Source organism: Cottoperca gobio, unplaced genomic scaffold (genome assembly GCF_900634415.1).
Source record: "Cottoperca gobio unplaced genomic scaffold, fCotGob3.1 fCotGob3_353arrow_ctg1, whole genome shotgun sequence".
In the NCBI taxonomy this organism is placed as follows: Eukaryota; Metazoa; Chordata; class Actinopteri; order Perciformes; family Bovichtidae; genus Cottoperca; species Cottoperca gobio.
In genome coordinates, this window is record NW_021166952.1 from 14,175 (window position 1) to 38,732 (window position 24,558).

The 24,558-nt window shown below is 42.1% G+C and overlaps 1 protein-coding gene across 1 annotated transcript; it reads left to right on the plus strand.

Annotated features, from left to right (window-relative positions):
- Nucleotides 1–257: 257 nt before the first annotated feature.
- On the plus strand, nt 258–18,639 carry LOC115005720 (mirror-image polydactyly gene 1 protein-like). Its single transcript, XM_029427670.1, has 6 exons — nt 258–285; nt 443–613; nt 5,554–5,607; nt 10,332–10,414; nt 14,930–15,124; nt 18,334–18,639. The coding sequence occupies exons 1-6, from the start codon at nt 283–285 to the stop codon at nt 18,398–18,400; spliced, it is 573 nt and encodes a 190-aa protein (XP_029283530.1). The 5' UTR covers nt 258–282; the 3' UTR covers nt 18,401–18,639.
- The last annotated feature ends 5,919 nt before the right edge of the window (nt 18,640–24,558 follow it).

Genomic DNA, 24,558 nt, shown 5'->3' on the forward strand with positions numbered 1-24,558 from the left:
GCTGCATGTGACTCACTGCAATGTGCACTTGTGTTAATATGCAGAGAAGATCTGCAGAGGGTTATAATAAACACTTTGTGTTGCTGCTCTTAAGACGACCGTACAAACGTCCACTTGGACTGAAGGATCAACAGGTGGACAGAGGTCAAAGGTCACTGTGACCTCACAAAACACGTTTCAGGTCATAACTGAAGAATTCACACAGTAATTACTGATTTCATTATAACCTCAATATGTGTGTTTCTCTTTAGGTTGGACAATATTCTCCTGGAGGACGCTGACATGGTACAAACTCATTCATATATATATATATAAAATATAGACCATATATCATATATATATATATATATATATATATATATATATATATATCATGTATCATATATTATATATATACCATATATTTGGATGTTGTTTTAAACTGATGTTATTTATTGGGCAGGACGTGGACGAGCTCCTCCGGTCCGTTTGTGGCGCTGCCTCCGTCCTCGAGGTCCAACAGTTTGGCTCGGTACTGGTTCAGCGTCTGCGGTCGGCGAGGCAACGCAGAGATGACATCACCGCTCAGGAGATGAAGGCCGTGATGGACGAGAGAGACGGGTCGGTCAGCAAGGTGAGTCCACCTATCTACCTGTCTGTCTGTCTCTTGTGCAGTAAGTTTTGGTACCATATAGTTGCATAATGTGGAGCTACATCAGGATTTATGTAAGTTCTTCTGGTTGGCCCTCAGTTATCTCTGTAAAGTATTTCACAACATCTTATTATTAGTATTGTTATTGTTAGTATTATTGTTATCACAATCAAGTGTTGATTAATTAGCTGTGAGGTTGTTATGTTCTGTACAAGGCTGTGAGAATAAATCACTGCATCAGATAATTCACTGCTTCATCACATTTACAGTTCATGCATCCATCTCTAAAGGTATTAAAATGATTTCTAACATTTCTGAGAAACAAAGATGAAATATTCTCATTAATGTGTGTGACAGAAATGTGAAACATGTTGAGACGCGCGGCTGCTTCCTCACGGTCTCATGAGGTGAAATACTAATTAATCAGCAGTACAAAGTATATCCTCTGAGCTGTAGAGCAGTAGAAGTACAAAGTAAAAGTACCTTAAACTGTACCTGGAGTAAAGGTGCTGAGTTACTGTCCTGCAGGTCAGAGCTCAAATCCCTCGCGGAGCAGAGGACAGACGTGTGAATGAAGAGTAAACATATCTGATAATATTTTAAACGCCTGAGCCTGAGGAACTCGTCTCTGTAACGCGGCGTACGGTGGCGCGGCGGCCGGGTTACGGAGGCCCTGGCAGCTCAAACCTCAAATATTTGCGTTTTCAATCTGAACATGAATATTTTGAACGGAGTGAAAACAAAACGGTGCGGAGACAAATATTGACAGAGCTGTGTGTGTGTGTGTGTGTGTGTGTGTGTGTGTTTTTAAATCCGACTCTCTGGCTTCTGTGTGTATATATACATATATATGTATATATATATATATATATATATATATGTGTATATATGTGTGTGTGTATATATTTATATATAAAATAGAATATAATGTATATATATTTATAAAAGTATTCTTGCAGTTTCCTGAAGATTTAATCTGATCAGAAACGGGTGTGCGTCAATAATCAATAAGTGAAGTTCATTACAGGTGGAGGTCGTTTCCCCGCCGCCGCTCTGGAAGCTGATTATTATCGGAGTTCACTTCACAGAGTTTATTACCAAAACCTGCAGAGTCCCAGATTTATTACCCACAATGCGTTTGGATTCATATACCGCTCTCTGTGGGAGGATCAGGGGGAGGGAGGGGGGGTGAGACAAGTGGAAATGAAAAAGATGTGAGTGTGACTGATGGAGGGATGACAGGGGGGGGGGCATCGAGAGGTGGAGCTCCCAGCATGCCGTGCGGCATGTGGCGGCTAAGAAGCTCCGCCTCGTCCTGATGTTTCCGACAGATGAAAAAAAACATCAGATCAGAAACCTTCATCTTACTGCGACTGCTGTCACCATGGTAACCGGACCTGGAGACGGTAACCATGGCAACGGTCGTTAGGGGAGAAGCGAGGGGAGTGAAGGGACGAAGCGGCACTTTCACTTTTAATGAAGTACTTCTAGGGATGAAGCAACTTTTAGGTATTTAGTGTACTTTTAGGTATATAGCGTACTTTTAAGAATGAAGCGTACTTTTAGGTATTTAGTGGCACTTGTAGGAATAAAGCGTACTTTTAGTTATTTAGTGGTCCATGTAGTAATGAAGAGTACTTTTAGTTAGTTAGTGGTACTTGTAGGAATGAAGCGTACTCGTAGTGCACAATTAGGAATGAAGCAAACATGTTTGAACTAAGTGACTTTTGATGCAAACCTTCAAATTTGCATCAGTTTCAACACACCTGCATCTTTACATCTCTAGACTCTGCGCTGTCCGTCTTACCCCTTAACACCCTTCTCCCCACACCTCGCCATCGTCGCCGTAACACCGCTCACGCCTCCATTAACCCCACAAAACTCACTGCTGTATCCCCATCACTTCAGTATCACCCAGTCTTGCGGAGCTAACCCCCGCCAATATCACGTCTCCGCCATCTTTTAACACCCCGCCCCTCTGCGTTAACACCACCCCTCCACAGTAACACCTTAATCCCGCCCTCGCTACATCGCCGCGCTGCACTGAAATATGTTTCAAATGCCGGCGTAATCCTCGGTGGAGAAGAAGAAGAGAGAGAACACTCCACACTGGAGGATTCCTCTCCTCACCCCCGCAGCTCGCCGATCCCTCGCTCCCTCTCCTCATCTCTCAGGGATTATCTCGCCGCCGCAGTCAGGACTTCTGGGAAATATTAGAAAAGTGGGGGATGCCTCTCAGTCAGTCTCTACTTCTCTCTATGCGGCTCAAACCACAGCTGCTGCTTTTTATTGAGTTAATATCAAGTCATTACAGATTATTAAAGATTATTAAAGGCCGACTCACAGGAAGGTTGTGGGTTTGATTCCCACAGGCAAAGTCAGCTGTTGCAGGCAGATTACACACATTTACCTGTTGATTGCCATATCAACTTTCAGTTTTCTTTAAACGTATAAAACATATGTATAGAAAATAACAAAAAACTAAATAAAACACCGTCTCCTAACATCACAATCACAAATCCAAAGTTTCTGCTGCAGAATAACTGTAAACAGAGCAGATTGTTGTTGTTATTATTGTTATTATTATTTATAAACTCACATGCTCTAAAGGTCCTCTCACACATATCTGCAGAAACATATGCCAAGTGCATACGAAATATTGGCAATAGGCTGATATAAATTAAGGGTAAATTGTGATCGTTTGAAGGACGTTACACCGAACACGCCAGACACATGGCCCTGTCACACAGCTCCGTATGGCAGAAACATGCCGGCGTATATGAAAATTAGCTCAAAATTTGTCAGAGTCCAAATACGTCCAACTTTTCCACAGCGGTGTTGTAGCTGACGTATACATAACGAATACATAACAAATTATTATACGTATGTCAAACATTGATATCGTATCACTTACTTATTTAAAACGTATCAGAGCGTCTGGACAACGGAGCTGGAAAAGTGCCATTTGGTTCACGTCATGCTGATGCTGGAGAACGGCTAGAATGCTTAGTGCCTTGAGATTGCTTTTAGCTTTGAAAGGCGCTTTATAAATATAATTTATTATTATTATTAATGCTGAACGCTAGCTGTACTGTAGAAACACGTTTAATAAGTTACTCCGTCTTCAGGCATCATCTTAACATAGGGTAGGAATAGGTTATCCACTCAATCAATAATCAATAAGTTGGCTGTAGGATTCACCGTCAGTCGACGTAGCCTATATCTAATGTACCTCTAACGTAGTCACGTAGGTATTCACGTAGGTATTTACGTACTGTATTTACGTAGGAAAGTATTCACGTACGTATTCCATATTCACGTATGTCTAACGTCACGTAATGTCTGCATGTCTTATGAAGCACACGTCGGGTACGTCTGGTAATTTTGAACTCAAAACATCAGCGTTCAACAACCCACCCCAGCATAACACCGCCTGCTCTTAACGAATACTACTTATACCTTATCTTATATCAACGTACACCAGCGTGTTTTGTATACGTTATGCATTTGTTTGGTATTCGTCTGATACATTTTGTGAAATAAGTATTTGATCTCCTTGCAACCAACAAGAATTCTGGCTCCGACAGACCGATTAGATGAGTCCTCTCGCTTTAAGAAAGTACTCCTAATATCAACCTGTATAAAAGACACCTGTCTCAACTCGTTACCTGTATAAAGACACCTGTCCACAGAATCAATCAATCAGACTCCAACCTCTCCACCATGAGCTGTCTAAGGACATCAGGGACCAGACTGTGGACCTGCACAAGGCTGGATGAGCTACAAGACCTTCAGCAAGCAGCTGGTGAGAAGGAGACAACTGTTGGTGCGATTATTCGAAAATGGAACAAACACAAAATTACCATCAATCGCCCTCAGTCTGGGGCTCCACGCACGATCTCGCCTCGTGGTGTATCGATGATCATGAGAACGGTGAGGGATCAGCCAAGAACTACACGGGAGGAACTTGGCAATGATCTCATGGCAGCTGGAACCACAGTCACCAAGAAAACTATTGATAACACACTACACTGTAATAGATTAAAATCCTGCAGCGCCCGCAAGGTCCCCCTGCTCCAGAAGGCACATGTAGAGGCCCGTCTGAAGCTTCCAATGAACATCTGAATGATGCAGAGAAGGCTTGGAAGAAAGTGATGTGGTCAGATGAGACCAACATTGAGGTCTTTGGCATCAACTCGACATGCCGTGTTTGGAGGAAGAGAAATGCTGACTATAACCCCAAGAACACCTTCTCACTGTCAAGCATGGAGGTGGAAACATTATGCTTTGGGGATGTTTCTCTGCTAAGGGGACAGGACGACTTCACCACATCGAGGGGAGGATAGACCATGTGCGGCCATGTACTGTAACATCTTGGCCGATAACCTCCTTCCCTCAGCCAGGACACTGAAAATGGGTCGTGGATGGATCTTCCAGCACGACAATGACCCAAAACATACGGCCAAGGCAACAAAGGAGTGGCTAAAGAAGAAGCACATTAAGGTGATGGAGTCGCCTCGCCAGTCTCCGGACCTTAATCCCATAAACAGTCTGTGGAGGGAGCTGAAGCTTCGAGTTGCCAAACATCAGCTTCCAAACCTGAAGGATGTGGAGAAGATCTGCAGATCATACATATAAATATATGGTAACATGAAATATGAAGAGTTGTGAAAAATGTTTGATGTTTTTAGACAAGGTGTGTTTTGTTATGTTTTGATAAACATGTCAAACACATGGCTGCACATAAACAGCTGAGTGGGGAAGTTTGTTTATTTTTCAGAATAAGAGAAAAAACCAGAATGCTTTGTACATGTAAAGCTGTGTGTGACCTCTGGTTTGTTTCTGTTTCGTCTTAATTATGTCTTAATAATAATAATAATCAGCTGATCAGATCAATAAAAGCAGATTGTGTTTCTCTGCAGTGTAAACGTTTGGAACAGGAAGTGATGCAGGAGAGAGAGCAGAGGGCGAGCGAGGTAAACACACACACACACACACACACACACACTCTCTCTTGCATATTAACTGCTGGTCTCTGTGTTGAATGGTGATGATGGGATGTCTGCTCCGTCGTCATGACAACCTGCCCTGGAGACGCTGCAGCTTGTTTGCCAACAACTTGTTATTCAAACAGGGTCGCTGTGAGTGTGAGCGTGTATTTCTATCTCTGTGAGGAACGTGAGGTTCAAACCATCGCAGTGTGGAGATGTCTGCACCTCGTTAATGCAATTATCTAATCAGCCAATCACATGGCAGCAACTCAATGCATGTAGGAATGTGGACGTGGTGAAGACGAGCTGGTGAAATTCAAACAGATCAGAAAGGTGATTTAAGTGACTTTGAACGTGGCAGGTTGTTGGTGCCAGACGGGTTGAGTATTTCCGAAACTGCTGATCTTCTGGGATTTCCACACACAACCATCTCTACTGTTTACAGAGAACGGTCCGAAAGAGATAAAACATCCAGTGAGCGGCAGTTCTCTGGGCGAACATGCCTTGTTGATGCCAGAGGTCAGAGGTCAGAGGAGAATGGCCAGACTGGTTCAAGATGATAGAAAGGCAACAGCAACTCAAATAACCACTTGTTCCAACCAAGGAATGCAGAAGACCATCTCTGAACGCACAACACGTGGAACCTTGAAGCAGACGGGCTCCAGCAGCTGAAAACCACACGGGGAGCCTCTCCTGTCAGCTAACAACAGGAAACTGAGGCTACAGTTCACACGGCCTCAACAAAACTGGACAATAGAAGATTGAAAGATGTTGCCTGGTCTCGATTTCTGCTGCGACATTCGGACGGTAGGGTCAGAATTTGGTGTAAACAACATGAAAGCCTGAATCCATCCTGCCTTGTATCAACGCTTCAGGCTGGTGGTTGCGGTGTAATGGTGTGGGGGATATTTTCTTGGCATACTTTGGGCCCCTTAGTACCAGTTGAGCGTCGTTTAAACATCACAGCCTACCTGAGTATTGTTGCTGAGCATGTCCATCCCTTGACCACAGTGTACCTTCTGATGGATACTTCCAGCAGGATAATGCCACAAAGCTCATATCATCTCAAACTGTTCACTGAACTCAAATGGCCTCCAGTCACCAGATCTCAACCCATAGAGCACCTTAGGGATGTGCTGGAACGAGAGATTCGCATCATGGATGTGCAGCCGACAAATCTGCAGCAACTGCGTGATGCATGTGTGTCAATATGGACCAACATCTCTGAGGAATATTTCCAGCACCTTGTTGAGGTGTCCGAAGCTGAAAAGCTTGTCCATGCCTTTGTCTCCTCCAGACTTGACTACTTTAACGCACTTCTCATCGGGATTCCTAGCAAAAAAAAAACATCCAGAAGCTGCAATACATCCAGAACAGCGCTGCTAGGATCCTGATGAGAGTGCGAAAGTACGAACACATCACACCCATCCTCAAATCACTGCACTGGCTCCCGGTCTATTGACTATTAAATCTCCCTTTACACCCATCAGTGCATTCACGGAAATGCTCCATCCTACCTCAGAGAACTGCTCACCCCACAAACCTCCACAAGAAACCTCCGACCAAGCTCAAACCCCTGGGAGATGGAGCCTTCTGCTCCACTGCTCCCAGACTGTGGATGCTTTAAAAACAGGCCTAAAAAAACATATTTTTTAACAGAGCATTTTGCTAGACTTTAACCCTCCATATGTCTACCTAATGTTCTTAATGTTTTTATTCTGATAGTTTTTTTTATTCTGCTTCATCATTTTACTCTGTAGCACTTATTTCTTTTGTTTATTCAAATGAAAAGTGCGCTTATAAATAAAATGTATTATTATTATTGAGTCTATGCCACAGAAAATCAAGGCAGTTCTGAAGGCAAAATGGGCTCAAACCTGGTACTCGCAAGGTTTACCTAATAAAGTGGCCAGTGAGTGTATATAAGGTGAATAGAATGGGTCCAAGTACAGAACCTTGTGGGACTCTCATGACACTACTATGTCACTACTGAGCGATATAGGAAGGCTCAGTAGAGTTGTGGCTCTCTGTCGGCTACATAGTGAAAACAAACCTTTGTTGTTCTTCTTCTATTAATGAGGAGTAATCAGCTGCTCTTCATTACGGAGAGCCTTCTTATATGTTTTAACATTATCTAGCAGATTGAACCAGATTCTTTCAGCTTGGTGGAACAACATTTCCTTTCAAGTTTTCTCAACTTTAGTTTTAGTTTGGGGGTTGAGCCACGGAGCTTTATTGCTTTCACTGTGAAGACATATCATTAGCAATGTGGGGACACAACACTGTGAGGACATTTCTTTTGGACTGTAGCAGGAACCCGGAGAACACTCAAACTGCTGCATCGTGTTTGTTCAGTTCTTTGTTATGTTGTTGATGTTGGACTGTTCCTAATAAAGTGGACACCAAGTGTATAATTATGTGTTTGATAAATAAATAAAGGATGAGGTGGAATAATAACTGCAGTTTACAGTGGACTGTAAACTGTATGTATGATATGTATCACAGTCAGTATTATTAATTAGTTTGACAGAAACATCTACATGAATTTATTCAGTTATTAATTTTTCATCATTGAACTGATTTCCTCAGATTCGGTTGTTTTGTTCCCGTCTTCCTGCTGCAGCTTGTCTGCGTCTGTTTTCTTCTGCTGAAATATATTACATTTTGTTATTAATGTAGCACTCAGGCTGAAGTCTGTTAATTAGGCTGGAGGCTCGGGGGGGATTAGAGCCTGGAGAGGTTTTAATTTCCAACAGAAACACCAACAGCTGCCGCGACAGACCGTCAGAGAGACGCCAAGAAGCACAGAGCGGGACCAATACCAGAACTTTAAACCAGAACTTTAATGCCGTCTAATTATTCTCAAAACCTGCAGCGCACAGAAAGTCCCACGAGCGTTTAGACGGCATTAAAGTTCTGGTTTAAAGTTCTGGTTTTAAGAATAATTTGACGGCGTTTAGAACTTTATATTCTATAAACTGTAAAAACTGTGATTTAAATGAACATCAAACACTAAACTTCAGTAGGCTGTCGGCTGGCTGGGGGGCTGAATTTGGGGGCTAATTTGTTGTGAACTGCCCCTTTAACTGCTCATGTTAAAGGTCAAAGCAGGTTCCTCTCCTTTAGTCCTCACCCCTCCTCACCCTCTGCCTCTTACCTCCACATCCTGATCGACTCCTCTCCCCCCCATCTCTGCTCGACCTTAACTCCTCATGTTAAAGGTGCGGGTAGGTTAGTGTCCCCCCCCCCCTTCCTCCCCCCTCTCATTGACCTTAACTCCCCCTTTTAAAGGTCAGCTCTCCATCGCTCCCGCTCACTGATCATCTCATTTGGAAATTATTCTGATTAATAAGTCGGCTCTTTTGAAGCGGCTCCTCCGGCCCGGCTGGAGAAGACACATATTGACTCTCAGGGTTTGGTTACTCTTTTGATGTTGCGCTTTAAACTTGCAGGCCTTAAGGGATTTAATTAGCATAGAGGAGGGGAGGAGGAGAGGGGGAGGTCAGGATCGGGTCTGTAGTCTCTGCTGGGGTCCACCGCCACACTGTCCAGAGAGAAACACCGTCCTGTAACTGTCAGCTCACAGGTTCAATCCCTGCAGCAGGTGAGGACATGTCAAAACAACTACAAAGAGACGCAAATCGACTACAAAGAGATACAAAACAACTACAAAGAGACACAAAACGACTACAAAGAGACACAAAGCGACTACAAAGACACACAAAACAACTACAAAGAGACACAAAGCGACTACAAAGAGACACAAAGCGACTACAAAGAGACACAAAACAACTACAAAGAGACACAAAACAACTACAAAGAGACAGAGACACAAAGCGACTACAAAGCGACACAAAACGACTACAAAGAGACACAAAACAACTACAAAGAGACACAGAGAGACACAAAGCGACTACAAAGCGACACAAAGCGACTACAAAGAGATGCAAAGCGACTACAAAGAGACACAAAGCGACTACAAAGAGACACAAAACAACTACAAAGAGACACAAAGCGACTGCAAAGAGACACAAAACAACTACAAAGAAACACAAAACAACTACAAAGAGACACCAAACGACTACAAAGAGACACAAAGTGACTAAAGAGACACAAAACAACTACTTAGACACAAAGTGACTACAAAGAGACACAAAACAACTACAAAGACACACAAAACGACTACAAAGAGACACAAAGTGACTACAAAGAGACACAAAATAACTACAAAGAGACGCAGTTACCACAGAGAGTCTAAACCACTTTGAGTCTCTGCATCTCTCTCCTCTGGCCATTACAAAGTCTTATGATTCTCCCGTGGTAACGTCCGCTCCACCTTCCGCTTCATCCGTCTCTCCACATCTTTATGTCTACAAATCTTCTGTGGTGGTGTTTGTTTTGTAATGGAGGTCACGAGATGATCATTAATTCACTAAACTGAACTATCTGTTCTCCCATATTGCACCTGGAACTTCTGATCTACTGTCTTAATAAATTGAATCCTCATTATGAAGTGTGTCGACACTCGTGTTAGTTAATTAATGTTCTATTTAAACAGACTTAGTGGGATCAACATGAGGAGCTTGTTGTGTAGTAAAACAGTTTATATCCGTCTTCCTCTTCACTCACACAGACCATTTGTTCTGCTGATGTGCATTTCAATGACTATCTGAAGGTAAATGTGATGGACGTGTGTTTGATCCAATCAGACGCTGCTGAGAGAAAGGGGCGGAGCTCTGGAGGTCCGACGGCAGCTGGAGGCGGAGCTACAGGTGCTACGAGCCAATCACAGGTCAGACAATTAAGTAATTAAGTAAAAAGCCTCTAGAAGAGTAAAGCTTTGTGTCACCTTAACGACACACTCATACACTGTTATTATAAAAATATACTTTACAGCTGCTCAATACAAACCTGCGTGTGTTAAAGGCTCGACTGATACCTAAACATAGGTACATATCACCTGTAATGTAAATAAACGGATTAGAATCTTGTCTTATATTAATGAGAATCAGTGAATTATATATATGCGAACAAATGTAATTTATATTGTGTGGAACTTCACATTCTGTAGGTTTTCAGTTATTAGCTTCTGCAGATTCAAGTTCTTTATAATGACCACAACAATAATTAAATACATCTACAAAAAATCACACAGGTCGAAATGAAATGAGAATCTAAACTTAAAATAGTGCAAGTTAGAATAAGGGATGAAAACGTAAACATATAAAATAATATAAATAATAATTAGACCAAAATAAACGATGTATATGCATAATGAGAATATATGAATAAAATACTGCTAATATTACTACTCATACTTCTTCTGCTGCTGTTAATACTGCTGCTAATACTGCTACTACTACTACTGTTACTACTGCTGCTCATACTGCTAATGTTACTTCTTCTTCTCCTTCTTCTTCTTCTTCTTCTTCTTCTGCTGCTAATACTGCTAATGTTACTACTAATACTTCTTCTTCTGCTGCTGCTAATACTGCTGCTAATACTGCTACTACTACTACTGTTACTACTGCTGCTCATACTGCTAATGTTACTTCTTCTTCTTCTGCTGTTAATACTGCTAATGTTACTACTAATACTTCTTCTGCTGCAGCTAATACTGCTGTTAATACTGCTAATGTTACTACTAATACTTCTTCTTCTGCTGCTGCTAATACTGCTGCTAATACTGCTACTACTACTACTACTGTTACTACTGCTGCTCATACTGCTAATGTTACTACTTCTTCTTCTGCTGCTAATACTGCTTCTGCTGCTTCTTCTACTGCTGGTACATTCTCTTCAGCTGCTTCTTTTTCTGCTTTTTCTGCTGCTGCTTGTACATCTACTACTGCTGCTGCTGCTGCTTCTACGTCTGCCTCGACTCTATGTTGCTGCTGCTGCTGCTATCACTCTCGTACCTGCCTCTTTTCCTGCTGCTTCTTTTTCTGCTTCTCTCTTCCTGTTGAGGCTCAGCGACGAGCAACCGTGGCACTGAAAATTAAAATGTTGTAGTTTGTAATGGCAGGAAATGTTTTTGATCGTGAGCCCAGAGTTCCCGAGCTGTGTCAGTGAACGTTTCAGCTGCTGTTTGGTAGGAAGAGGACCAAAGTTGGGTTAATCAAAGACTTTTGTAAACAGCAAGGCATAATCTCTCCAGTGTGAAATGACTTCACTGTCAATGTGATGAAGGATGTTGAACTTGAGGGGTTTGGTACACTTGTGTCCACATGGGGAGAGTTAGGAGTAGATGAGCAGGAAGTGTCCCCAGCCGTTGCTGATCAGTTGTCGCATGTTTTTCAGAACAAGACATTCTGCATGTACAGGTTCTGCAGGTTTGGCTACCACCACATTTATGCCTTTGTACACGTCACCGTCTCAAAGTGTGTCTTCAACATTTCCTTCGTAGCGGTCTTTCTGTAGAACCTCATGAAGTCTGTTTGGGTTTAGCTTCAGTGGGATGTTTGTAGCCAGACAGAACCAGACAGAACCGACCCTCTATTCTATACCTGTGGAAGCACAAAGGTCTGTCAGTGAACTCCTCCTGCTTCACTGAGCCTTCTGATCTGGGAAATGAAGTGACATGCAGTCAAGATACAGGTGCACTCACTCTGTCCTGCTGACGTTTACTATCTAAGTCAGCCAGTTCACGTCAGCCAAACTGCTTCCAGCCGGCAGCAAGAACACCAGCATCACCCAGGACAGGAGGCTCATCTGTACACTAGTAACAGAGAAAACACCAGTAACAGAGAAAACACCAGTAACAAGAAAACACCAGTAACAAGAAAACACCAGTAACAGAGAAAACACCAGTAACAAGAAAACACCAGTAACAAGAAAACTCCAGTAACAGAGAAAACACCAGTAACAAGAAAACACCAGTAACAAGAAAACACCAGTAACAGAGAAAACACCAGTAACAAGAAAACACCAGTAACAGAGAAAACACCAGTAGCAGAGCGGAATATCTATTGTAAATCATCTGTGTACCTTGAAAAGCGTTATATAAATTAAACACATTATTATGATTATTATTATTAGTTGGTGCGTTTCCATCCACCTTCTTTAATGTGCAATCTTGAGATATTGCAACAAATGTTTTCCACATATTTAAAGTGTTTCTTGTGTGAGAACAGATTTCTTCTTCTCTGCAGCTGTAATGTTTCACTGCTTATCAAACAGCTGATCAGCAACACTTTATACTTTAACACTTTACACCAACCTGTGAGTGTGAACACGAGCACTGATGAGCACAACAACCCAACATTTTTAATGGAGAAATGTTGTAAATCTCAGCACAGAGTAACAAGCAGCACAGAGTGTGTGTCTCCATACATCATGAGGATTGATGCCGGACGCCTGCAGAGAGGTGGGGTGGGGGGGGAATGGCAGTGCTTTTTGGAGGAAATCAAAAGTTACTTCTCTGAAAGAATTGTTTGATTTTACTTGATATAACTCCTTTATCTGTGAGAGTCATACAGCAAAACCTGAAGATATTATTTAATATTTCCTTATTAAGTGTTTTTAACAACTCTCCCTGTGTTGTATATGTAGTGAGACAGAGAAATGTGTAATGTTCCTGAAGGTAACGTTTCCTCTCTCTCCTGTCATGGTGTCATCAGTCCGGTGTTGTATATGTAGTGAGACAGAGACATGTGTAATGTCCCTGAAGGTAACGTTTCCTCTCTCTCCTGTCATGGTGTCATCAGTCCTGTGTTGTATATGTAGTGAGACAGAGAAATGTGTAATGTTCCTGAAGGTAACATTTCCTGTCTCTCCTGTCATGGTGTCATCAGTCCTGTGTTGTATATGTAGTGAGACAGAGACATGTGTAATGTCCCTGAAGGTAACGTTTCCTCTCTCTCCTGTCATGGTGTCATCAGTCCTGTGTTGTATATGTAGTGAGACAGAGACATATGTAATGTTCCTGAAGGTAACGTTTCCTCTCTCTCCTGTCATGGTGTCATCAGTCCTGTGTTGTATATGTAGTGAGACAGAGAAATGTGTAATGTCCCTGAAGGTAACGTTTCTTCTCTCTCCTGTCATGGTGTCATCAGTCCTGTGTTGTATATGTAGTGAGACAGAGACATGTGTAATGTCCCTGAAGGTAACGTTTCCTCTCTCCTGTCATGGTGTCATCAGTCCTGTGTTGTTTATGTAGTGAGACAGAGAGATGTGTAATGTCCCTGAAGGTAACGTTTCCTCTCTCCTGTCATGGTGTCATCAGTCCTGTGTTGTTTATGTAGTGAGACAGAGAGATGTGTAATGTCCCTGAAGGTAACGTTTCCTCTCTCTCCTGTCATGGTGTCATCAGTCCTGTGTTGTATATGTAGTGAGACAGAGACATATGTAATGTTCCTGAAGGTAACGTTTCCTCTCTCTCCTGTCATGGTGTCATCAGTCCTGTGTTGTATATGTAGTGAGACAGAGAAATGTGTAATGTCCCTGAAGGTAACGTTTCTTCTCTCTCCTGTCATGGTGTCATCAGTCCTGTGTTGTATATGTAGTGAGACAGAGACATGTGTAATGTCCCTGAAGGTAACGTTTCCTCTCTCCTGTCATGGTGTCATCAGTCCTGTGTTGTTTATGTAGTGAGACAGAGAGATGTGTAATGTCCCTGAAGGTAACGTTTCCTCTCTCCTGTCATGGTGTCATCAGTCCTGTGTTGTTTATGTAGTGAGACAGAGAGATGTGTAATGTCCCTGAAGGTAACGTTTCCTCTCACCTGTCATGGTGTCATCAGTCCTGTGTTGTATATGTAGTGAGACAGAGAGATGTGTAATGTCCCTGAAGGTAACGTTTCCTCTCTCCTGTCATGGTGTCATCAGTCCTGTGTTGTTTATGTAGTGAAACAGAGAGATGTGTAATGTCCCTGAAGGTAACGTTTCCTCTCACCTGTCATGGTGTCATCAGTCCTGTGTTGTATATGTAGTGAGACAGAGAGATGTGTAATGTCCCTGAAGGTAACGTTTCCTCTCTCCTGTCATGGTATCATCAGTCCTGTGTTGTATATGTAGTGAGACAGAGACGTGTGTAATGTTCCTGAAGTTAACGTTTCCTCTCCTGTCATGGTGTCATCAGTCCTGTGTTGTATATGTAGTGAGACAGAGAAATGTGTAATGTTTCTGAAGGTAACGTTTCCTCTCTCTCCTGTCATGGTGTCGTCTCCCCTTTGAGCAGCGTCAGCGTTGTGTTTGTAGCCAGAAGCTTCATAAACTGACTTTTTATCCAGTTTTAAGACACTTTTTTACCAGACACCATGTGTAGTGACGGTGCAGTTGTAGTAAAACCTTCTCTCCTCCTCTCTCAGCTCTCAGGACCTCCTCACCCCTCCTCCCTCGCTGGTCGGTGTCTCTCCACTGGCTCTTCAGGCCCCGCCCCAGCCCCCTCAGGCTCCCCCCCTGCAGGTGCAGGTGCAGCAGCTGTCGAAGGAGAAGCAGAGCGTGGAGGCGGAGCTGCATCGCTGTCAGGAGGCGGAGCGAGAGGCCAGTGAAAGAGTCCACAGGTTAGACTTTACACACACACGCACACACTACTCACACCTTTAGCACAGAGCGGGCCCTGCAGGTCGTTGTTATCGCAGCAGGACACGTCCGTCAGGGAGCTGGATCCTTCTGTAACACAATAAACTACATTTCTGTGAAGCTCTTTTGAAGGTGTTGTCTGCTTGATGTTTGTTCCACAATCTCTTGTGTGTTTTTGAACGAATGCAGATGAGGAACAAAACTTCTGTTCTTATAATATTTGCTTTCGTCTTTTTACCGGATGATTTAACAGCTCTGCAAAGAGAAACATCTTTTAAAAATCATAAAATATTTGAATCAGTAAGGACATTTTATACGTATTTTTTTCCCTTCTTGTAGCTGCTAACCCTTATGCAGCTTCTTGTGTTTTAATGTAAATGTGTTTTAACATCAGACTTTGCACAAACAAGCCAAAGGCTGATTTCTGCCTGCAGTGTGTTCGGCCCTGTGTGAAGCTTCCTGTCGTCAGAAACACGATGCTGAATGTGCAGCAGGCTCTGGGATGTGTTCAAAGACTGGTTAAGCGTGTGGGACTAAAGAGATTTGGTGGTGATGATTCATATTCAGCGGACATCGGTGTGAGTGTCTCTGCCGCCGACTTGATCAGGAAGAATTAATCCTTCAGATCTGGGCTCGTACAGGATGACGGTCGGATGCTGCATAACGTGACTTCTTCTTCTGCTGCTTCTCATCTCATCAGTCTGAAGATGAAGGGATGAGATTCATCATGAAAACAGCTTAAGTCGTCCGTCTGCGTCCCACGCCGTCCTCCTGGGCTCAAACCCGCGGCTTTCTGCTCTAATTTGGCTGCCAGCAGGGGGGCGGCCAGCTCTGAAGAGCCTCCCAAGTTTCTGAATAGTGAAGAGAGGAATATTTACTCTGGGGGGGGGGGGATAGAAATCTGCAGTTTAATTTGCTGTGGAGAGAAAGACGAGAAAGTCATCCAGGGTCAGTTTACAACTCCAGAGCATTAAGAAATATCTTATATTTATATATTTATACACTATACTTATACAAGTATAAACATACACTATACTTATAAAGGTATATACTTATACAAGTATATACTTATACAAATATATACTTATACAAATATATACTTATAAAGGTATATACTTATAAAGGTATATACTTATACAAGTATATACATTATACTTATACAATTATATACTTATACACTATACGTATACAGGTATATACTTATACACTATACTTATACAGTTATATACTTATACACTATACTTATACAGTTATATACTTATACACTATACTCATACATGTATATACTTATACACTATACCTATACATGTATATACTTATACACTATACTTATACAAGTATATACTTATACACTATACCTATACAGGTATATACTTATACACTATACTTATACAAGTATATACTTATACACTATACCTATACAGGTATATACTTATACACTATACTTATACAATTATATACTTATACACTATACCTATACAGGTATATACTTATACTCTATAATCATACAAGTATATACTTACACACTATATTTATACACTTTATATATATATATTCTCCGGCCAATCTCTAGCTCCATTGTCCCCTCACTCGCGAACAAGACCCCGAGGTACTTGAACTCCTTCACTTGGGGTAAGGGCTCATTCCCTACCCGGAGTAGGCAATCCACCGGTTTCCTGCTGAGAGCCATGGCCTCAGATTTTGAGGTGCTGATCCTCATCCCAACCGCTGCACACTCGGCTGCGAACCGATCCAGTGACTGTTGAAGGTCACAGACCGATGATGCCATAAGGACCACATCATCTGCAAAGAGCAGCGATGAGATCCTCAGGAATCCGAACTGCAACCCTACTCCTCCACGACTACGCCTCGATATCCTATCCATGAAAATCACGAACAGGATTGGTGATAAAGCGCAGCCCTGGCGGAGGCCAACATTCACTGGGAACGAGTCCGACTTACTGCCGAGTATCCGGACACAACTCTCGCTTTAGGAGTACAGGGATTGGATGGCCCTCAGAAGTGACCCCCTCACCCCATACTCCCGCAGCACCTCCCACAGTATCACCCTCCTTCTCCAGATCCACAAAACGCATGTAGACCGGATGGGCGTACTCCCAGGCCCCCTCCAGGATCCTTGCGAGAGTGAAGAGTTGGTCCGTTGTTCCACGACCAGGACGGAATCTGCATTGTTCCTCTTCCATCAGAGGTTCGACTATCCTCCTTTCCAGTACCTTGGAGTAGACTTTACCAGGGAGGCTGAGAAGTGTGATACCCCTGTAGTTGGCACACACTCTCTGTTCCCCCTTCTTCAATAAGGGAACCACCACCCCTTTGCAGACCGAAAGTCCTTCTCCATAGCTTCTCTGAACTTCTCCCACACCCGCTGCTTTGCCTCTGCCACGACAGTCTCCCAGCAAGACTACGGAGTCCCCTACTGGAGCCCCCTGCAGGGCTTCATTCAGGGTTTCCAAGAAGGCCGAATACGACGCATCACACCTTGGGCAACTCCGGTTCCAGAGCCAAGACTGTGCGTTGAGGTAAGCCCCACCAGATCTAACTGGTAGCGCTCCACCTTCCGCACTAGTTCCGGCTCCTTCCCCCACAGAGAGGTGATGTTCCACGTCCCCAGAGCCAGCCTCTGCTGCCCGGGTCTGGTCCGTCGAGGTCACTGACCATCACTGCCACCCGTGTGACAGCGAACCCGACCCCAGGGGTTTTTCCCATGAGTGGTGGGCCCACAGGATGGATGGATGGGAGGCACCACGTAGCTTCTTCGGGCTGTGCCCGACCGGGCTCTGTGGCAAACCCGGCCACCAAGCGCTCGCTGTCGGGCCCTCCCTCTGGGCCCGGCTCCAGACGGGGACCCCGTGCTTCCTCCGGGCAGGGTCTCTCCTTCTCTTTCCCTCTGTTTCATGAAATCGTTTTGAACCATACTTAGTCTGGCCCCTCACCTGAGACCAATTTGCCTTGGGAGACCCTACCAGGAGCACTAGGCTCCAGACAACACAGCTCTCAGGTTCATAGGGACACACAAACCTCTCCACCGCGGTAAGGTGATGGTTCCCAGAAAAGTATATAATATATAATATATATATATATATATATATATATAGTACAATGTCCGAATATAATCAGGATTACTGACATTAAGAGTTTAAGAGGGTAGTAACAGTTATTCCCCCCCCAGGTTGGAGCGTCTGGTGGAGGTTTTGAGGAAGAAGGTCGGGACAGGAAGTGTCCGAGCCGTCAGCTGATCTTCAGATGTTTCTTTAGTAAAATTATGATTATTTCTGTGTATTTCTTTTCTCTTTATTCTAAATAAATCTTTACAGCCTTAAAGTTCATGAAAACATGAAACATTTGAAGTGATTTTCTAATGTTTTTGTCATATTTTGCACTAAATATGAAGTTTATGATTGAGTGCTTTCTTTTTTTCTTCATTTGGTGTTGACATGAAATAAAGTGTTTAAATAAATGTTAATTACATTCACAGCTTTTATTTCTAACATGATTTAATGACTTTTACTGAACTGATTCTTTAATTAAGTTTGTTATGAGATGTTGATTTGTTGAGTTACTCTTGAATCTCCTGAAGCTGCAGGAAACTTCTTACAATTTAATTTATATATAATAAATTACTATTATTATATACTATTACTAATATTATATTTATATAATAATATAATTTATATTTATATAATAATATAATTTATATTATATAAATATAATAATATAATTTATTATTATTCCTCCTTCTCCTCTTCTTCTTCCTCATCCTCTCTCCCCCTGCTCTTCTTCCTCCTCTCTCTCCTGCTCCTGTTGTTACTACTCGCCTTCCTCCTCTTCCCCCTCCTACTCATCGTCTTCCTGCTCTCTTCCACCTCCTCCTCTCTCCTCTCCTCCTTCTTCCTCTTCTGTCTCTTTCTCCTCCTCCTCCTCCCCTTCCCCTCCTCCTTCTCCTCATCTCTAAATGAAGCCTTTTAGTTCATGTGTTGATTTAAGGTTTGTCTCTCTTTTGTTTTAAACAGAAACTTTAGACTTTAAAGATTAATTTCAGAGGATCACTCTGACAAATGAGGAAACCGCTCTGACTTCGTGTTCCCTAAGAACTTCAAATTAAAATTTAACTTTGACAACTTTCAACACGTTGATCGAACTTGAGTTTAAAGGAAACAGAGGAAACATTTCTGCTAATTTAAATCCAAGGTCAAGAAACATCAACATAGAAAACAACTCAACCAAAGCACAGACAGGCCGCATGATTCCTGATCCCGGCTCCTGATCCCTTCTCCTGATCCCTGCTCCCCCCTTCTGGTCCCTGCTCCCTCCCCTCTTCTCCCTGCTCCCTCCCCTTTGCTCCCTGGTCCCTGCTCCTTCCCCTCTGCTCCCTGGTCCCTCCCCTCTGATCCCTGCTCCCTCCCCTCTGGTCCCTGCTCTTTCCCCTCTGATCCCTGGTCCCTCCCCTCTGATCCCTGCACCCTCCCCTCTGATCCCTCCTCCCTCCCCTCTACTCTCTGGTCCTTGCTCCCTGCTCCCTCCCCTCTTCTCCCTGCTCCCTCCCCTTTGCTCCCGGCCCTCTGCTTCCTGGTCCCTGCTCCCTCCCCTCTGCTCCCTGGTCCTTGCTCCCTGCCCTCTGCTCTCTGCTCCCTCTCCTCTGCTCCCTGATCCCTCCCCTCTGCTCCCTGGTCCTTGCTCCCTGCCCTCTGCTCCCTCCCCTCTACTCCCCTCTGATCCCTGCTCCCTCCCCTTTGCTCCCTGCTTCCTCCCCTTTGGTCTCTGCCCTCTGCTCCCTGGTCCCTGCTCCTTCCCCTCTGCTCCCTGCTCCCTCCCCTCTGATCCCTGCTCCCTCCCCTCTGCTCCCTGATCCCTGATCCCTCCCCTCTGCTCCCTGGTCCTTGCTCCCTGCCCTCTGCTCCCTCCCCTCTGATCCCTGCTCTCTGCTCCCTTCCCTCTGCTCCCTCTGCTCCCTGTCCCTCCCCTCTGATCCCTGCTCCTTGCTCTCAGCTCCCTGCTGCCTCCCTTTTTTTTCATTGAACAATACAATACAAATAAAGTTATACTTTAAATTAAGTGTGACTTGTTTAAATAAAGTTTATTAGTGTATAACTTTATGTAAACAGGAAATGAGATGCAGCAAAATATATAAAGTTAATTTTGAAATAAGAGATTGATTAATTAATAAATTATATTATTTATACATTTTTATACAGTTTTATCTTGTCTGTAATTTATAAAACATTTCATGGAAATAAATAATAAAAAAATACAAACATCAGAGTTAACTGAAACAAATGTGGGAAGTGGAAAAGTTTCCAAAAATAAATATTTAAAGTTTAAATATCATAAAATGACGCTGTTCTTACAGACATAAACTAAATCCTATCAATCACATTTATTTTTACTTCTTCAGGCCTTAAACACATGCATTACACAATAAAAGTTTAAAATGTGAAATCGGCTGAAACCAGAAAGGTTAAAGAAAAAGATGAAGTTGTGTGTGTGTGCTCCCCCTGGTGACTGGTTGCCATGGTAACGGCGGACCACTCCTGGTCGTCTTGGGTGTCCTGGTTTTAATCCTGCAGCCGTTAATCTGCTTGTTTCTGAAGAAAGACTCAGTTTGTTGGAGCTCCAACTTCTGACGCCACCTGGGAGAGAGAGAGAGTGTGTGTTTGAGTGTGTGTGTGTGTGTGTGTGTGTGTGTGTGTGTGTGTGTGAGAGAGTGTGCATGTGTGAGAGAGAGTGCGTGAGTGTGTGTGTGTGTGTGTGTTGATGTTTATATCAGAATCTTGGCTCTTTGATTGGCTGTCAGCTCAATTTCTGTTTCTAAATTTAAACTCATAACATAGCTAAATGCTTTTTGTTTTATAAACATATATATAAATATATATTTATATATATACATAAATATATAAATGTATATATATAAAATATTCTTTATATATACATAAATATGTATAAATATAATATATATTTAAATATATTTACTACCAGTCAAAAGTTTTTGAACACTTGTTTTTGTTGAAATACGCAGTTTAATTTTACTCTGTAATTAAAGCAAAGAACAAATCATAAAATATTTATTTTTACTAACTTTGAATGAAGAAGCCACCTTTTTGCAGAGAACAGTCTCGCTGCCCAATGTACGATGTTTTTCGTATTTGTACAATAATTCTGCCCTCTGTACAATCAATAAAGCCAAAAGTGCTGTAATGTGCGATAATTTGTCAGAAATCCTCCGTCTGTTTACGTCTTCTCAACTCGACTAATGGACAAGACTCGCACACCTGTTGTGTGATTTAATTTTGTAATAGTCGGCTTTCACAAACATCGTCAAATTGATGGATTTATCATCAAAGTTACTTCAGTGTGCTTTTAAAAACAGACAAAAAGAAACGATGTGGGTGGATGTGTAGGCGCGTCACAAAGTCATTAAAATATGTGTTTTATAAAATTACACATTTACAGCTATTTTTTCTCGTGGTTATGACTCGTGATAGTTTAACATTACCTATCTGGCAACGCAGTGCTGGCTCTAGGTTCAGCCCGTCAGACCCTTTGTGGTCCTGAGCTTTAAGAAGTGACGATCATCAGAATATGCTAGCATGAGTTCATTAGTTTAAATAATCACACAACCTACACCAATAACACCAAAGTAAACGATACAACCATAATACTTTAGTATAACTTATGAACTTAGGTAACGTAAAGTTAGCAGCAAATAACTTTTACTAGTTCGCTAACGTAAGCTGTACAGCTCCAGCTAGCTAAGGTTAGCTAATGTTCACGTTAGCTGAAATCATTACATTAAGCTTTTTGCATTTTTATCCTGTTGTGCTCACGTTAACGTTAGTTTGTTAACAGCATAGCTAGCCAACGTTAGCAAATTCATAAGGTTAGTTCTAGTTATTTGCTGCTCAAAGTTATGGTAGCTGACTTCATAAATGACAGTTATGTTGAAATATTAAGGCTGTAATGTGTTGTGTTATTGGTGCAGGTCGTTTGGCATTGAGGTGTTAGAAGGAAACGCGATAAACACGTGTGACGTCCCATCACCCAGCCTGGAGCTCTGCAGCGGGAGACTGTTGGTGTCATGGCGCTTACATTAAGTTACATTTACTTTACATTATATTTATATTATATTACATTTCTTTACATTCAGCAGAACCTCTTATCCAGACTCACACTGAACTCACTACAGGGACAGACCCTCAGACCCTCTGGGTTAAGTTGCTCAGCAGCTCAATGGTGGCGGCTCCTGGTGTTGAACAGGTCTCATGGTCCATCTTCAAATACAACAACGGAAGGTTGTATTTGAAGATGGACCATGAGACCTTCACCGTCATCACATCCTCCACGTTTGACACGTCCACTAACCAACCGGGGATGTCCACTTCTTCAATACTGACTGAATGTTAACTGTTGCACCGCAGAACGGCATGCTGGGTAAAGCTCGTACAGGAAGTGTTGAGTGTGAAGCACTTTGTGCGAGCGAGGCCGGGCGTCCCCCCCCTTCCCCTTGCCCTGCTGTCTGTCTCAGAGGCTCCTCCGTATGAAACACAGTTTTGTAAACCGTGATATAAAGTGAGATTTTGAGGAACAACACAACGTCAACATGTCTCCGTCGCCGTGTTCCTGCAGAGGACGGAGCTGACGGGGAAATAATGAACCGTCTCTGCTTTGATCGTCCTCTTTTCTTCTTCTCTTATCCTGGAGGGGATTTCTTCTTTGCTCTTTTCGTTGCTCAAGCACAATTGTGTTATTGGAGATAATTAATTCCAATCCCCATCAAAAGGGCTGAGTAGCCCCGGGGCCCCTGTTCCCTGCTTTCTAGTGGGGGAATGAAAGCCGAGGGGAAGAAAGGGGCCGAGGGCCGCCACATTGTGGACCACCTTTTCCTCCATAAGGCGCGAGGCGAGAGAAAAGCTTTACTCAGATGATGCCGGGGGCCCCGGGCCGCCGCCACCGGAGGGCCCCGCTTCGCCCCGCGGGAACATATGGCTCGTATTACAGCAGACTGGGTGGCACAGTTACTCCCACAAATACTTTATTTTACTCAATGAGCAGCTCTCATTCACACGCTGGCAGGAAGATAAATATATATCAAATACATCAAATATAATATACAGGCAATAAAATATATAAAGAAATAAAATATAATATGTATCGTTTTGTATTAAAAACCAATGGATATTGTTTTCTGCATAAATCTGCAGATTATTTGTTTTGGTGGAGGAAGTAAAAGTATTATTATTAAAATGTACTTAATGTAATGTAATCCAAAGTAAAAGTACAAATACTCCTTTTAATGGTGATTATTTATTAACTGTTGGCATGTTTTATATAAATATCAGAATAACAACAAGTAAAGTTCACATTAGTGACTTATTATATTTATACTTTCTGCTTATTTTATTTTGTCCAGGTTTATTTTCTTAAGCGGAAAAAAATGTTTTGTCTATAAATCCAAGAACCAGAAATATTAAAACTATAAAATAACTGCTGATTAATTTAAGTCAGTCGAATACAAACATTAATACAAAAAACGGCAATAATATATAATAATAAAGAACAATAATAAAGAATATAGATATAATACTATAATAATACTGTTATCATTATTATATTCTACATTAATATTATTAATATAAGAATTATTATATCAATAATGTAGAATATAATAATGATAACAGTAATACACATTAATTAAAAGCTGCAACATTTATAATATGCCTGAGTATAAGTAATATTATAGTATATTAGTAATAGTTTGTCAGATTTTATGAAACAAAATTTGAGTTTTAATAATCTTTTACTCAAAAACTGAATCACATTTTATGATTTAGTTTTTCAGATAAACAAGAAGTGTTTATTATTATCATTATTATTATTATTATTATTCTAAAAATGCATGGTCTCATTTAAAATGACAAATGTTGATTGATCATCTTTCAACAGCTTTAATGTTACTAGAGGCCTCAAAGTGTGTTTTAAGTCTTAATAATTCACTTTTGAAACTTTTCTATCAGTAAAATAAAAGTTAAAATCTTGTTATTGCTACATTATTTATAACGTAAGATTCATCTTGTTTACGCAAAATGTTTTAGGTATAATCATAATTGTGTGTGTGTGTGTGTGTGTGTGTGTGTGTGTGTGTGTGTGTGTGTGTGTTAATTAACTGCTTTCTGTTTAAATCTGAGAAAGTTTTTGTTTAACTCTACTAACTGAAATATTTGTATTTTAATTTGAATGTTTTTCTCTTCAATGATGACAGCTGTGACCCTTCACAATAAAAGCCTCTCTGTGTGGTTACATCATGAAGGTCACCGTCAGTAAGCACACACACTACGCACACACACACACACGCGCGCGCACGCACCACGCTCTCCTCCTTTGTTTCATCTTCCAATATTCA